The 17491-nt window shown below is 42.7% G+C and overlaps 1 protein-coding gene across 1 annotated transcript in view; it reads left to right on the top strand.

The window, feature by feature from the left end:
- TMEM71 (transmembrane protein 71) overlaps positions 1 to 17491 on the top strand; it is a 122518-nt gene that overhangs the window by 81839 nt on the left and 23188 nt on the right. Inside the window, exon 2 of the mRNA XM_056518648.1 lies at positions 1076 to 1145. Coding sequence (XP_056374623.1) covers positions 1079 to 1145 — 67 coding nt within the window. The 5' untranslated portion in view covers positions 1076 to 1078. The remainder of the gene's footprint in view (positions 1 to 1075; positions 1146 to 17491) is intronic.

Here is a 17491-nt window from a genome sequence, read left to right as displayed (position 1 = left end):
CAGCCTGGCCCAATGGATGTGGATGCTCCATACAAAACTGTTGTCCCTACAATTCCAGAATTTGCCTTAGTTTTACCTGAGAAATAACTCCCCCCCCCCCCCCCCACACACACATCACATCCTCTGATATGTCACATAGAAGATATGTCCCTTATAACTACAATGAGACTCTCCGTCTAATATTAGAGCCGCCATGACCTAAACCCGGCACATGGAAAATACTTAAGATACTACAGGAATTTTTTTCAAGTGAAGTGATGTGCGATAAGGAAGATGATGAGAATCCTGACCTTCAGACGGTGGAAGAAGAATGAACAGTTTAAATATCAACAAATTAGACCGTAAAGGACTATGAATGCCTTGGTTCTAGGGGAGAAGGGCACAATGATCCTTGGGATGATTTGTCCTTTCTTTTCCGCCTAAGGCCTTGTTCACACAACGGAATTTCTGAGTGTTATCCGGCGAAAAAAATTCAGCTTGGAAATTCCATTGCATTGTTTTTAATGGGATTCTGCTGCACCGCAGAAATTCCGATTCCATGTCAATTCTTTTGGCAGAATCAGCTTGGAAATGCATTGCCGTCTATGGAGGCAGCGGATTTACGTGCATTTACGAGCACTCCTAGCTATTTTTGGAATGTGTGCCCGTGTTTTCCATCATCATGGGAAAACAAAACTTCATGGGAAAACAATATGCAAATTAGCTCTTCTCCGGAGGAAGAAAATCAATTTGCATATGAAGCATTGTCGGAAAATGAGTTCCCATATACCAAATGCGTCTCTTTGAGGAGAAAAAGTACCGCCCTATATGTAAAGGCCTAACACATTAGAAATACATCGGCCGAACCCACCGATTTTAGTGGGACCAGCTGTCTGTCTAATACAGTGTTTCTGAACCAGGGTGGCTCCAGCTATTGAAAAACTACAACTCCCAGCATGCCCAGATAGCCTTCGTCCGGGAGTTGTAGTTTTGCATCAGCTGGAGGCACACTGGTTGGGAAACACTGGTCTAATGTATATGGGGGCCTACTTCCCCTATGTTGTCCCTATATTAACAGTAATGTTCTCTCTTACAGATAATGAACACAGAATTTTTCAAGATGGCGGCACAACCTCCTCTGATGTCGACACCAAAGAAGGGAAAATGTAAGTGTCCTGGAAATATGGTAAAAAAAAAAAAAAAGTGAAGCACAAGTATTTCTATATCTATCTATCTAATATCTATATCTCATATTTATCTAACTCCTATCTATCTCATATCTATCTATCTCATATCTATCTATCTCTATCTATCTATCTATCTATCCATCTCATATCTATCTATCTCATTTCCATCTATCTCATATCTATTTATCTCATATCTATCTATCTTATATCTATCTATCTATCTATCTATCTATTTATCTCATATCTATCTATTATATCTATTTATCTATCTCATATCTATCTATCTATCTCATATCTATCCATCTCATATCTATTTATCTATCTCATTTCTATCTATCTATCTATCTCATATCTATCTATCTCATATCTATCTATCTATCTCATATCTATCTATCTATCTCATATCTATCTATCTATCTCATATCTATCTATCTATCTATCTATCTATCTATCTCATATCTATCTATCTATCTATCTATCTATCTATCTCATATCTATCTATCTATCTATCTATCCATCTCATATCTATTTATCTATCTCATATCTATCTATCTATCTATCTAACTATATTTGTTATGAAGTATTGGGGGATATTTATCAAAGTTGTCTATGTCCTGCATCAATGTTCTGTAGACCAAACTACAGAGGGTTAAGCCGGTCTATTGTGCGCCTAATTTATCAAAAGGCCCAAGGCTCTTGATAAATTCTGCACACTTTAGTCTATATTTAAACCTGCTCCAGCATGGTCTGACATTTCGGCGTACTTTCAGCCCATGCGACTTTTCGCTGAAAAGTCTCTTTTGATAAATTCAGCACCAATGCATTTTTCTGTCTAAAATAGACTAGAATGCATCATGTTCTGAAAATCCTCTAAAGCAAAAGTCGCAGAAAAGTCGCACATATTTAGACTGCGACTTTCTATGCGACAAATTTAGATGGTGAAAAACAGTCTAAATCCTTTGATAAATCTCCCCCATTGTATTATACCAGCACACTATGCAGTGTTTGCTGTTTGGAGAAGTCGGCCCTGCCGGGACCAATATAGAGGGACATTTATCAATGTTTGCTTATGTGTTCTTTTTTTTAGTAACTTTTTCCTTACTTTTTTTTGCTTATGTGCGACTTATTTATCAACTGGTTTCAGCCTGTTGATAATTTTCTTTCACGTAAGCAATTTTTCCTTTTTTACTTTGGTTGTAGCTTTTTCTGCTCCATGTTTGAGCTGGAATAAATTTAGTAAATTTTTAACCCTGTTGCGACTTTTTTTTTGCGCAGTTGCGACTGTCTAAGTGCTCTCTGATGACATGCGTCTCAGGAAACTCCCAGTTTAGAAGAGGTTTGCTATGGGGATTTGCTTCTAAACTGGGCGTTTCCCGAGACATGTGTCATCAGAGAGCACTTAGACAGAAAAGAACAACCTTAACTTCAGCAGCTCATAAGTACTGAAAGGATTAAGATTTTTTAATAGAAGTAATTTACAAATCTGTTTAACTTTCTGGAGCCAGTTGATATATATATAAAACAGTTTTTTTCCTGGATAACCCCTTTAACCCCTTAACCTCTTAAGGACCCAGGATGTACGGGGACGTCATTGCACCCTGGGCTTTAAGGACCCAGGACGTCCCCGTACGTCCTGGCAATTTCCGATCCCTGCCGTGCGCCGGGCAGAGATCGGAACGGCATGTCTGCTGATATCCTTCAGCAGGCATGCTGTGCAAATGCCGAGGGGGGTCCCGGGACCCCCGCATGTCGACGATCGCCGGAGATCGCTTGCGAAATCACGCAAGCGATCTTCGGCGATTCGGGTCATTCGGGTCACTTGTGACCCGATGACCTGGAAATAAATGGTGATCGGCGGTGTACAATTACACCGCCAATCACCTGCAGTTGCTGTCACCGCCCCAGCAACGCTGCTATTGGCCGGCGATCGTCCGGCCAATAGCAGAGCAGCAGAGGAGGGGTTAACGGTCCCTTCCCGCTGCTGGACCCGCTGTTTTCGTTCAGTCAGCGGGTGCAGCAGCAGGAAGAGGACCGTTGATCCCCCCTCAGAGCTCCGGAGCCCCTCAGGAGCCGTAGAATAGGGAAAGCTGAGTGTAGGGACAGGTAGGAGCAAATAAGTAATAAAGTGTAATAAAAGTAAAAAAAAAAGTTAAAAGAAGTTAAAAAACCTTTTTTATTTTGGCCGCAGCTTTTTTTTTTTATTAAAAAAAATCCCCCCCCCTGACCCCCTAATAGGTCCCCCAGGGTCCTATTAGGGTCTGATCCCTTACCCCGGGTCCTATTAGGGGTTCAGGGAGCTTCGTGCACCACCCCATTTTTTTTTTTTTTGGCCACAGCTTTTTTTTTTTTATATTACTGTTATTACACTTTTTACACCAAGCACCACACAGTACATACTTCCCCGCCCCACCCCCGCACACACCCCCTCCCTCCAGCCAACGTAGAAAAAAGGCGATGGCCCGCCGGGCATTTTCGGTAGCGGAGGCTTACGCTTTTTTAGCCTCCGACTTCAAATCTGCCAGTGAGGACGATGAAGATCCAACTTTTTTGTGTTCTTCATCGCCCTCCTCATCATCAAGTAGTGATGATGAGTCCCCTGTATGGCAGCGGAGACGCCGCCAGGCGAGGCCACGCACCCCCCATGAGAGTGACCCAGTGGCCGACACTAGTACGAGTGGCAATGCCGCTCGTAATAGGAGTCCGGCCCCCCAGACAAGTGCAGCGGAGCCCCCTTCCGCTGACCCTGTCTGGAGCACCCCAGAGGATTATCAGCCACGGATTCCTGAGTATGTTGGCGACTCAGGAATCCGGATTGACACGGCTGGGTTCACTGATCTGGACTTTTTAAAGTTTTTTTTCAGTGACAGCCTGGTCAATCTAATGGTGGAGCAAACAAACTTGTACACCCAGCAGTTCATTGCCCACCACCCCGATTCCTTTTTGGCCAGGTCCAATGAATGGCGTGCCATTGATGCAGCGGAAATGATGACATTTTGGGGCCTCACGCTGCATATGGGCCTGGACAAAAAACCAAGTGTCCGTCATTACTGGAGCGGGGACGTCCTCTACCAGACCCCGCTTTACAGTATGGCGATGACACGGAAGCGGTACGAGGCGATTCGGAAATGCCTGCATTATGCAGATAATGAGGCATGTCCGCCCCGAGGTGATCCCACCCATGACCGGCTTTACAAAGTGAAGCCGGTCATCGATCACTTTGGGGCCAAATTTTTGGAGGCCTACGTACCGCTCAGGGACCTCTCGGTAGATGAGTCTTTCATCAGTTTTAAGGGGAGACTCATCTTCCGCCAGTATATTCCCTCAAAGCGGGCGCGGTATGGCGTGAAGCTCTATGAACTCTGCGAGAGTACCTCCGGGTACACTTGCAGGTTTAGAGTATATGAGGGACGAGATTCCCGTATTGAACCCCCAGATTGTTCCCCCACTCTGGGTGTTAGCGGGAAAATCGTTTGGGACCTTATGCACCGATTGCTGGATAAGGGTTTCCACGTATACGTGGACAACTTTTATACCAGCATCCCTCTGTTCAAATCCCTTTCCGCCAGATCCACGTCCGCTTGTGGGACTGTGCGGAAGAATCAGAGAGGCCTCCCTCTAAATTTTGTTAAGACGCCTATCCCCAAGGGTGAGTCCCGTGCCCTCACCCATGATAACCTGTTGTTGGTGAAGTATAAGGATAAGAGGGATGTCCTTATGCTCACCACTATTCATGGGAATGGCAGCACCCCTGTCCCTGTGCGAGGTACCGCGGGACCGGTCCTCAAGCCCGATTGTATTCTGGACTACAATCGGTATATGGGGGGAGTTGATCTCTCTGATCAAGTCCTCAAGCCATACAACGCCATGCGGAAAACACGGGCATGGTACAAAAAAGTTGCGGTCTACATGGTACAGGTTGCCATGTACAACGCTTTTGTACTATCCCAGTACGCTGGCAACACAGGGACATTCCTCCAGTACCAAGAAGAAGTCCTAAGGTTCCTGATCTTTGCTGACCGGGAAAGAGCAGGCCGGACTTCCCAAGGGTCTGGAGTTATAGGCGCCAGGATCGTCCCAGGCCAACACTTTCCAGGTGAGATCCCCCACAGTGGAAAGAAGGGGCGATCCCAGAAAAAATGCAGAGTGTGTTACAAGAGGGGGATTTGGAGGGACACCAGGTACCAATGTGACACTTGCCCAGATAATCCGGGCCTCTGCATAGGCTGCTTCAGGGAGTATCACACTTCCATGGAGCCCTAAATTTTCCCTTTTCATTTTAATTTTCATAATTTGACCAATGTACCAAGTCCAGAGTACATTCCAAAATATAACCCCCATAAATCACTAAATTGCCCCAAAAAAACAGAAAAAAAAAAAAAAAAAACCTGATAAGACCTCTGGGGGTATTTTTTCAAAAATGGGTCATAGGTCACTGAGTCACTATCATCGGGGACTTTTTATGTTGCCTCAAATGTGCAGCGCTCTCTCTCCACCTGAGCGGGGTGCTCATTTGAGGCAACAGGTCAGGGATGACCACACACATCACATTCCCAGAATGATGACTCAGAGCATAGGGTTTGGGGTGGGCATATTTTTTTTAGTTTTGGCTATGCTCTGTGTCATCATTCTGGGAACATATCCTATTTTATTATTTTATGATTTATAGTTTTCTGGCCCACTGTACCCCATATTACGGGCCTCTGTACCCCACCTGTCTACCCCAGTTATGGCCCGTTGTCCCCCATAGCGTTCCCCTATTTTAGGGCTCAGTGCTCCCCCCCATTAATGCTCCTTGAGGGGGGATCCCACATCCTGGCTGCTATAATAAGTTTCCAAAATGGTATGCCATGTGGAGTTATTTTGTTGTTCTGGCACCATAGGGGCTTCCTAAATGCGACATGCCCCCCTAGCAAAATTTGCTCTCAAAAAGCCAAATATTACTCCTTCTCTTCTGAGCATTGTAGTACGCCCGTAGTGCACTTAAGGGGAACTTATGGGGTACCTCCATACTCAGAAGAGATGGGGTTACAAATTTTGTGGGGTATTTACTGCTATTAACCCTTGCAAAAATGTGAAATTTGGGGGGAAACATACATTTTAGTGAAAAAAAAATAAAAATTTTTTACATATGGAAAAGTCGTGAAACCCCTGTGGGGTATTAAGGCTTACTTTACCCCTAGTTACGTTCCTCAAGGGGTCTAGTTTCCAAAATGTGATGCCATGTGTTTTTTTTTTTTTTTGCTGTCCTGGCACCATAGGGGCTTCCCAAATGCGACATGTCCCCCCCCCCCCCCCCCCCATTTCAGCAAAGTTTGCAAATGTGACTCCTTCTCTTCTGAGTATTGTGGCACTCCTGCAGTGCACTTGACGTCCACTTATGGGGTACCTCCATACTCAGAAGAGATGGGGTTACAAATTTTGGGGGGTATTTACTGCTATTAACCCTTGCAAAAATGTGAAATTTGGGGGGAAACACACATTTTAGGGAAAAAAAATAAAAAAAATTTACATATGGAAAAGTCGTGAAACCCCTGTGGGGTATTAAGGCTCACTTAATTCCTTGTTACGTTCCTCAAGGGGTCTAGTTTCCAAAATGGTATGCCATGTGGGGTTATTTTGTTGTTCTGGCACCATAGGGGCTTCCTAAATGCGACATGCCCCCCTAGCAAAATTTGCTCTCAAAAAGCCAAATATTACTCCTTCTCTTCTGAGCATTGTAGTTCGCCCGTTGTGCACTTAAGGGGAACTTATGGGGTACCTCCATACTCAGAAGAGATGGGGTTACAAATTTTGGGGGGTATTTTCTGCTATTAACCCTTGCAAAAATTTGAAATTTGGGGGGAAACACACATTTTAGTGAAAAAAAAAAAAATTACATATGGAAAAGTCGTGAAACCCCTGTGGGGTATTAAGGCTCACTTAATTCCTTGTTACGTTCCTCAAGGGGTCTAGTTTCCAAAATGGTATGGCATGTGGGGTTATTTGTTGTTCTGGCACCATAGGGGCTTCCTAAATGCGACATGCCCCCCTAGCAAAATTTGCTCTCAAAAAGCCAAATATGACTCCTTCTCTTCTGAGCATTGTAGTTCGCCCGTAGTGCACTTAAGGGGAACTTATGGGGTAACTCCATACTCAGAAGAGATGGGGTTACAAATTTTGGGGGGTATTTACTGCTATTAACCCTTGCAAAAATGTGAAATTTGGGGGGAAACATACATTTTAGTGAAAAAAAAAATAAAAAAATTTTACATATGGAAAAGTCGTGAAACCCCTGTGGGGTATTAAGGCTCACTTAATTCCTTGTTACGTTCCTCAAGAGGTCTAGTTTCCAAAATGGTATGGCATGTGGGGTTATTTTGTTGTTCTGAAACCATAGGGGCTTCCTAAATGCAATATGCCCCCCAAAAACCATTTCAGAAAAACGTACTCTCCAAAATCCCCTTGTCGCTCATTCGCTTCTGAGCCCTCTACTGCGCCCGCCGAACGCTTTACATAGACATATGAGGTATGTGCTTACTCGAGAGAAATTGGGCTACAAATACAAGTATAAATTTTCTCCTTTTACCCCTTGTAAAAATTCAAAAATTGGGTCTACAAGAACATGCGAGTGTAAAAAATGAAGATTGTGAATTTTCTCCTTCACTTTGCTGCTATTCCTGTGAAGCACCTAAAGGGTTAAAATGCTGACTGAATGTCATTTTGAATACTTTGGGGGGTGTAGTTTTTATAATGGGGTCATTTGTGGGGCATTTCTAAGATGAAGACCCTTCAAATCCACTTCAAACCTGAATTGGTCCCTGAAAAATTGTGATTTTGGAAATTTTGTGAAAAATTGGAAAATTGCTGCTGAACTTTGAAGCCCTCTGGTGTCTTCCAAAAGTAAAAACTCGTCAATTTTATGATGCAAATATAAAGTAGACATATTGTATATGTGAATAAAAAAAATAATATTTGGAATATCCATTTTCCTTACAAGCAGAGAGCTTCAAAGTTAGAAAAATGCAAAATTTTTCATCAAATTTTGGGATTTTTCACCAAGAAAGGATGCAAGTTACCAAAAAATTTTTACCACTAAGTTAAAGTAGAATATGTCACGAAAAAACAATCTCGGAATCAGAATGATAACTAAAACCATTCCAGAGTTATTAATGTTTAAAGTGACAGTGGTCAGATGTGCAAAAAATGGCCGGCTCCTGTAGTGTAAAATGGCTGGGTCCTTAAGGGGTTAAGGACCAAGGACGTACCGGTACGTCCTTGGTCCTGCTCTCCCGATATAACGCGGGGTTACACAGTAACCCCGCGTCATATCACGGCGGGCCCGGCGTCATAGTGAAGCCGGGACTCGCCTCTAATAGCGCGTAGCGCCGATCACGGCGCCGCACGCTATTAACCCTTTAGCCGCGCGCTCAGAGCTGAGCCGCGCGGCTAAAAGTGAAAGTGAAAGTTGCCGGCTAGCTCAGTCGGGCTGTTAGGGATAGCCGCGGCTAATCGCGGCATCCCGAACAGCTGACAGGACAGCGGGAGGGCCCCTACCTGCCTCCTCGCTGTCCGATCGCCGAATGACTGCTCAGTGCCTGAGATCCAGGCATGAGCAGTCATGCGGCAGAGTCGTTGATCACTGGTTTCTTATGAGAAACCAGTAATCAGCATAGAAGATCAGTGTGTGCAGTGTTATAGGTCCCTATGGGATAACAATGATCAGTGTGTGCAGTGTTATAGGTCCCTATGGGATAACAAAGATCAGTGTGTGCAGTGTTATAGGTCCCTATGGGATAACAATGATCAGTGTGTGCAGTGTTATAGGTCCCTATGGGATAACAATGATCAGTGTGTGCAGTGTTATAGGTCCCTATGGGATAACAATGATCAGTGTGTGCAGTGTTATAGGTCCCTATGGGATAACAATGATCAGTGTGTGCAGTGTTATAGGTCCCTATGGGATAACAAAGATCAGTGTGTGCAGTGTTATAGGTCCCTATGGGATAACAATGACCAGTGTGTGCAGTGTTATAGGTCCCTATGGGACCTATAACACTGCAAAAAAAAAGTGGAAAAAAAAGTGAATAAAGATCATTTAACTCCTCCCCTATTAAAAGTTTGAATCACCCCCCTTTTACAATAAAAAAAAAACACAGTGTAAATAAAAATAAAAATAAACATATGTGGTATCACCGCGTGCGGAAATTTCCGAATTATAAAAATATATCATTAATTAAACCGCCCGGTCAATGGCGTGCGCGCAAAAAAATTCCAAAGTCCAAAATAGTGCATTTTTGGTCACTTTTTATATCATTTAAAAATGAATAAAAAGCGATCAATAAGTCCTATCAATGCAAAAATGGTACCGTTAAAAACTTCAGATCACGGCACAAAAAATGAGCCCTCATACCGCCCCATACACGGAAAAATAAAAAAGTTATAGGGGTCAGAAGATGACAATTTTAAACGTATACATTTTCCTGCATGTAGTTATGATTTTTTCCAGAAGTCCGACAAAATCAAACCTATATAAGTAGGGTATTATTTTAATCGTATGGACCTACAGAATAAAGATAAGATGTCATTTTTACCGAAAAATGTACTACGTAGAAACGGAAGCCCCCAAAATTACAAAACAGCGTTTTTTTTTTCAATTTTGTCGCACAATGATTTTTTTTTCCGTTTCACCGTAGATTTTTGGGCAAAATGACTGACGTCATTACAAAGTAGAATTGGTGGCGCAAAAAATAAGCCATCATATGGATTTTTAGGTGCAAAATTGAAAGAGTTATGATTTTTTAAAGGCAAGGAGCAAAAAACAAAAATGCAAAAACGGAAAAACCCCCGGTCCTTAAGGGGTTAAAGTAACCAAATAATACCAACAAACTGTGCTAAAATAATAGCAACAAACTGTGCTTAAATAATACTGATATACATTGACCCAATAATACTGATATACAGTAACCAAATTTTAACAACATACAGCATTCAAATAATGCCAACATGCAGACACCAAATAATACAAACATACAGTGCTCAAAAAATACCAACATGCGGACAACAAATTCCAAAATACAATGCTTAAGTAATAACAACATACAGTGCTCAAGTAATAACATACAGTGCTCAAATAATACCAACAAACAGTTACCAAAAATACTGACATATAGTGCTCAAGTAATATGAACAAACAGTTGCCAAATAATACCAACATCCAGCAGTGCTCATGGGGGGGGGGGGGGGGGGGGGGGGAGTTTGTGTCCCTCTTTTTTTCTATTCTTTGCGTCTTGCTACCACTAAAGCAACTGACTGATCAGCAACTGTTTTTTTTTTTGTTTTTTTGCACACTTTTTTCGTTTTTCTCTTGAATTTCAAAAAGTAAAACAAAATTAAATTAAAACACTACACACTTTGAAATAAAGTGCAAAACACATACACCTACACACCCCTTAAACAACTACATCCCCCTCAATAGAACCTTTAAATGTCCCGTAGCATATTGTTTGGTGGAGGAGGGATACACCATAATTGCCTCAGACACTGAGTCCACCAATGAGGAAGAAGAGGAAGACCCCTCCATCCACCTTTCTTTACCATCAACCTCCTACTCATCTAGTGATCATGACCCCCCCTATAGGCAGCGTCACAGGACAATGCTTATAGAGGCCCCCATACCAGTACCCCTGTCCTCTATAATTGTCCCTGTCTGCTGTTCAAATGTTCCTGTCCCCCATACTACCGACCCTGTCCTCCTTACAGTTTACCCTGTTTGGACCCCAATTCCGGACGAATATGAGCAACAGATTTTTGGGTTTGCTGGAGACCCAGAAATCTAAATTGACCCCACAGGCTTCACTTAAATAGACTTTGTCAATCTGTCAATAATGTATAATGCAGTCATTGGGTTCCCTAAAAAAAGAATTCTTGAACTTTAATTAAACATCTTAAAATCCAATCCACATCACCACACGGAAGACCGGTCTGACAGGTTTTGTCATAAAGACTCATATAGTCTTAATCATAGACCAATAGTCATAGTCTATGATTAAGTCTATGTGACGAAACATGTCAGACCTGTCTTGTTGCACCATGTGGTGATGTTGTTTGAATTTTAACATGCTTTAATAAAATTCCAAAAATGTATTTGTATGGAACCCTGTGATTGCTTGACATCTCTACCGTTGTACACTATTTTAGAGCCAAGCGACACAGGGTGTCCATGCAACACAGCAAGTACTTGAGGGTAAGAAATGGATAAAAATTTTCATTGTTTGTCAATTTGATGGTGCTCAGACAAATCTGTATCCCCAATAGCTTTGGCTAGGCCGGAGAGATGGACCCCCGTCAATGCAGCAGAGATGAGGACATATTGGGGTCTCAAGCTGCATATGGGATCTAAATGATCACTGTACCCCTTGTTATGTTCCACATGAGCCACAGATTTCTGGGTTTGCGGGACACCCAGAAATTCGAATTGACCCCACAGACCTCACTGAAATAGACTTTGTCATTTGGATATATAACAAAAGAGATGACCATCAGCCACAGGGATCCCAAATCTGTGCGTCCAATAGTTTTCTAGACCCGAGAGATGGACCCCCGGCATATAGGGCCCTTGTGCTGCATATAGGCAAAATTTCAGTCAAACACCTGTGGGATGTAAATACTCACTGTTTCCCTTGATATGTTCCTTGGGTGTAGTTTCCAAAATGGAGTCCCATGTGGGGTTGGTTTCCACTGTCTGGGCACCATAGGGGCTTTGTAAATGTGACATGGCCCCCAAAAACCATTCAAACCAAATTCTCTCTCCAAAAGACAAGTTGCTTCTTCCCTTCTGAGCCCTGAGCATTTTACTTCAACATTTTGGGTATTCCCGTACTCGGAAGAGATTGGGTTACAAATTTTACCCTTTGTGAAATTGGAAAAATTGGGTCTACAACAACATTAGCAACCCTAACAAACTTACTTTTACTCACCCTCGGAACGGGGAGGAGGAACCGGAGCAAGGAGAGCGGTGACGACAGGGGACGTGGTGGAGTCGGCTGTACATTGACAATGGGAGGAGACTGCGGGTGCGCTCGCTCGAGACACGGTGAGATCTGCCCGCACCCCCACTGCTGCGCCTGGTACGGGGATCCCCACTCTTATCCACGGGACACAATAATGAGAGTGCATTTTTGTAATACTAAAGACATTTTTTTTACTGGCAATGAGGAATCCACCCCCCCCCCCCCCCCCCCCGGTACCAGAAAAATTTAAGGGTCTCACCATCTTTACTGACTTATCGGCGTCCGCAATAGCAAAACCTAAAGAATTTGCACAAGGCACCCAGCTTTTGCGAAGCCAAACTATTGCTAATAAATGGTGATTCCCTGTAAAAGTGCTGGTCTTTTACGGAGGGAAAAATGATGCAGCCTCATCACCACGAGCATTATTGGACTTATGCCAGGAATGGGAACTACAGCAGCAGCAACCTGAGGGTGCAACCCCGAGGAGTAACACTACAGTAAAACTTACACCTGAATGGACTATGGTCTCACAGAAAGATAAAAGACATTAAAAACTATGGTCTCACAGAAAGATAAAAGACATTTGGGGGAAGCCCATCTTATCTGCTAAAGTATTCGTGCATTTATGTTAATTGTTCCCTACGGTAGAAAAAATATATGCATATATATATGCTGGTTTAGCCAATGTCAAAATGTTGGAAATTATCCAACTTCCTCCAAATGGGGCATAAGTAAGATGTCCCCAGCAGCTATGTTATTTTTTTTTTTGCGGTGTTATGTTGGTGTTTGTGCTTTATTGTTGTTTTTGATAGTACTTTATATAAAGGTAATAGCAATGTAACTTTCTATATAATGGCTTCAGATAATACCGTTACCTTAAAGGGGTACTCCGGCCCTGAGACATCTTATCCCCTATCCAAAGGATAGGGGATAAGATGTCTCACCGCGGGGTCCCGCCACTGGGAACCTCCACAATCTTGTATTCACCACCCACCTGTTTGAGCTGCACGCCGGGGTGCCAGCTCACAAACAGCCGGGTGGTGACCACGGGGCCAGAGTATCATGTCACACGGGGGCAGAGTTGTGACGTCACGCCCCCTCCCATAGACTTGCATAGACGGGGGCGGGGGGTGATGTCACACGGGGGTGGAGTCGTGACGTCACGATACTCCGGCCCTGTGGTCGCCACCCGGCTGTTTGTGAGTGTGCACCGCGGTGTGCAGCTCAAACAGGTGGGTGGAGAATACAAGATTGCGGGACCCCCGCGGTGAGACATCTTATCCCCTATACTTTGGATAGGGGATAAGATGTCTCAGGGCTGGAGTACCCCTTTAAAGATACTAAAAACAATACAAAAAATAAAAAAAAGCAACCAGGTATGTAAAACGAACAATGACAAATTGTTTTCGTTAAACGTTAAGGGGTTAAATTCTCCATATAAACGCTCCTTACTCTTTAAAGAACTCAAAACACACCGAATGGAAATCTATTGTGTTCAGGAAACACACCTAATGAAATAGATTTACATCGATTACAACACAAGTCATTTCCTGTAATAATATCAGCCCCGGCAGTACGAAAAAAAGGAGGCGTCACCATTTTTATTAGAGATTCCGTGTCAGTAACTATACAACAGCAAATCATAGGTGATAAAGGGAGATATGTAATTTTATTGTGTACACTAAATAACATCCAATACACCTTAGTCTCCCTTTACAGTACAAATGATAAACAGCACAGATTTCTTAAGAAGCTCCTAAAAATTATACAAGAGCTAAAGCAGGAGGTATTAATAATGGTAGGAGATTATAATCTATCGGTTTGGTCATCTATGGACTCCAGTACAAAAATAACTAAGCCTGAGCCCACCCCCTATGCTAAGACAATAGGTCAATATCAACTAATAGACCCCTGAAGAGTTCAGCACCCGGGAAAGAGAGACTTCCCATTCTACTCACCTATATGGACATTTATCAACGGGTTTAGTCAGGTTTTCTTTACTATAATTGTCGCAAAATTGTCTCAACTGCGACTACTCAATTTTTCGTGCGACATTTTGACTGGAAAGCGAGAAAAGCAAGTTTTCCTAAAATTTACTATGTAGTAATAATTTTAAAATGGACTACGGGTAGTCAGGTATTTATTAACTGCGACAGTCGCAACTGCGCAAAAAAAAGTCGCAACAGCGTTAAAAATTGACTAAATTTACTCCAGCTCAAACATGGAGCAGAAAAAGCTACTACCAAAGTAAAAAAGGAAAAATTGCTTACGTGAAAGAAAATTATCAACAGGCTGAAACCAGTTGATAAATAAGTCACACATAAGCAAAAAAAGAGTAAGGAAAAAATTACTAAAAAAAAGAATACATAAGCAAACATTGATAAATGTCCCTCCTAGACACCAAATGTACTCTAGAATTGATTTCTTCCTGATAGAGAGGGTCAACCTACACAGAGTAAAGACTTCTACCATAGGGACAATATCATGGTCAGATCACAGTCCTGTATTTCTCTCACTTGCAGAACATAACTCCTACTCATATGAGACAGTATGGCGCCTGAATACCCATATCCTAAACCGTCCAAATTACCACCCCGCTATGACAGAATTGCTTCTCTGACAATGACAATGGAGCGGTATCAGACTTAGTAATGTGGTGTGCTCACAAAGCCACTATTAGGGGCCATTTCATAAAACAAGCTTCACACATTAAAGGCGTACTCCACTGGCCAGCATTCGGAAGTGAATGTTCCGAACACTGTTTATGCGCTGCGGGGGTCGACCACGCCCCTTTTGACATCATGGTCACACCCCTCAATGCAAGTCTATGGGAGGCGGCGTGACGGCACAATGCATTTCCTCTGATGTCACGACCACAGTGCTCTCTGCTGACATCTGCTGTCCATTTTAGGAACTGTCCAGAGCAGGAGAAAATCCCCATAGCAAACATATGCTGCTCTGGACAGTTCCTAAAATGAACAGCGGAGGTCAGCAGAGAGCACTGTGGTCATGACATCAGAGGAAATGCATTTCATTTTTTTTTTTTTTTTTCTCTGTAGTATACAGCCCCTAAAAAGTACTGGAAGGATTAAGATTTTTTAATAGAAGTGATTTATAAATCTGTTTAACTTTCTAGCACCAGTTGATTAAAAAAAAAAAAAGTTTTCCACGGGAGTACCCCCTTAAGGAGAAAATAGCATAACACTGGAAATACCTGCAATGAAGATGGAGATATAGATTTTCCTGTGAAACAGCTAAAGGGTTAAATTTTCTGAAAGTAATTTTGAATACTTTGAGGGGTGCAGTTTTTATAATGGGGGAGCTCTAACAATCAGGCCCCTCAAATTCACTTCAAAACTGAACTGATCCCTGAAAAATTTAGATTTAAAAATTATCGAATGTCTTCAAAAAGTCAAAACATGTCAACTTTATAACGGCAACATAACATAGACACATTGTACATGTGAATCAATAATTTTGTCCATTTTCCTTGTAAGCAGAGAGTTTCAGACTTAGAAACATTGCAAATTGTTCATGACATTTTTGAGTTTTTCCACAAAGAAATGCTGCAAGTATCGACGAAGATTAAAGGGGTTCTCTGGTGATTTAACCTCTTATCCCCTATCCAAAGGATAGGGGATAAGATGCCTGATCGCGGGAGTCCCGCCGCTGGGGATCCCTGGGATCATGCACGCGGCACCCCGTTTGTAATCAGTCCCCTGGGCGTGTTCGCTGTCACGCCCCCTCCCGTAGGCTTGCATTGCGGGGCGGAGCATGACTTCACACGCCGGTGCAGGCGTAACGTCACACGCCGCCGGCCCTGTAGTCGCCGGTAATCAGTCCCAGAGCGAACAAGCTCCGGGGACTGATTACAAACGGGGTGTCACGTGCGTGATCCCGGGGGTCCCCAGTGGCGGGACTCCCGCGATCAGGCATCTTATCCCCTATCCTTTGGATAGGGGAGAAGATGTCTAAGCACCGGAGAACCCCTTTAATCACTATCTTAAAGTAGAATATGTCACAAATAAACATTCCAAAGTATTTAATCCATAAAGTGACGCAGATCAGATGTAAATATTTGGCTGTGTTGTAAAAGGGGTTCTCATAACACCAAAGAAAGAGAAATACTGTATAGAGTGCACACCACATAAATGTAATATAATCAATAGTCTTTATTATTTACCAAATACAGTACAAAATACACATAAAGGGCTAAAACCAATTAAAAAGCTAAACAAATTGGGCTCTGGGGTCCTGTCCCTGTGTACATTGTTATGGATCCTCTGTCTGTGGCTGCCAATATTTGGTGATATTATATACTCTGTTTACATTTATTTTATTCTTTCTATTCAGTAGTCATATTGTACCTGCTTGTTACTATTCAGAGTTGTTCAGCGGTGGCTATACATTGACTTGATATTGTGCACCTACAGCCACACTAAGTGAGTATATTACAGGGACAGGACATTGGTGAGGGGGGGTTCATGGCCCCTCTCCCATGTTGGGTCATGCTTTGTTTAGCTTTTTAATTGGTTTTAGCCCTTTATGTGTATTTTGTACTGTATTTGGTAAATAATAAAGACTATTGATTATATTACATTTATGTGGTGTGCACTCTATACAGTATTTCTCTTTCTTTGGTGTTATGGTAGTCTTCAGTATACTGAGTAGTAGCACCCATTGTGTATTCGACATGTGGTGAGCCCCACATTCTTTTATAATAGTAAAAGGGGTTCTCCACCATAAGGTGATTTTAGTGCTTACCTGGCAGGCAGTAATGGACATGCTTAGGGAGGATCTGCGCTTGTCTTGGGGCTAAATGGCTATGTTGTGAGATTACCATAACACTGTGGCTAGCTGTTTGTGAACTGGTATTTCCTGTCTGACTTTTCTTTTTTTGACTACAAAGCCCACAATTTCATTTTCCTCCCTCCCACACATCAGCCACCCCACCCATTGAAACATAAATGAGCTGCATCCATTCAAAAGACCTGTGGTTTTCAATCAGGGTGCCTACAGCTGTTACATTAGTTGCAGATTGATCTCTCTCCCACCAAGCGATCGCTCCACCCATTGAAGCAGACAGGCTCCCTGTCATCAGCTGACTAGTGATGTCAGGTCTTGGCCACACTGCAACCTGGGAAAAATCTGAGACAACAGTTATTTTGTATGGTGTTAAAAATAAATATTGGGGTGAAAATCACAGAAGAATTGTGAGAAAACTGTCACACTCAGGTACAGACACTATATTATGGACTACACTAACTGTACAGCCTGGAATACCCCTTTAAAAAGATATCCAGCGGAAAAATCTTATCCCCTGATCGTAGGATGGGG

The sequence above is a fragment of the Hyla sarda genome, chromosome 5, assembly GCF_029499605.1.
Source record: "Hyla sarda isolate aHylSar1 chromosome 5, aHylSar1.hap1, whole genome shotgun sequence".
Lineage (NCBI taxonomy): Eukaryota > Metazoa > Chordata > Amphibia > Anura > Hylidae > Hyla > Hyla sarda.
The sequence above is the reverse complement of the archived record's forward strand: the minus strand, read 5'-3'. Positions and strand labels throughout refer to the sequence as shown.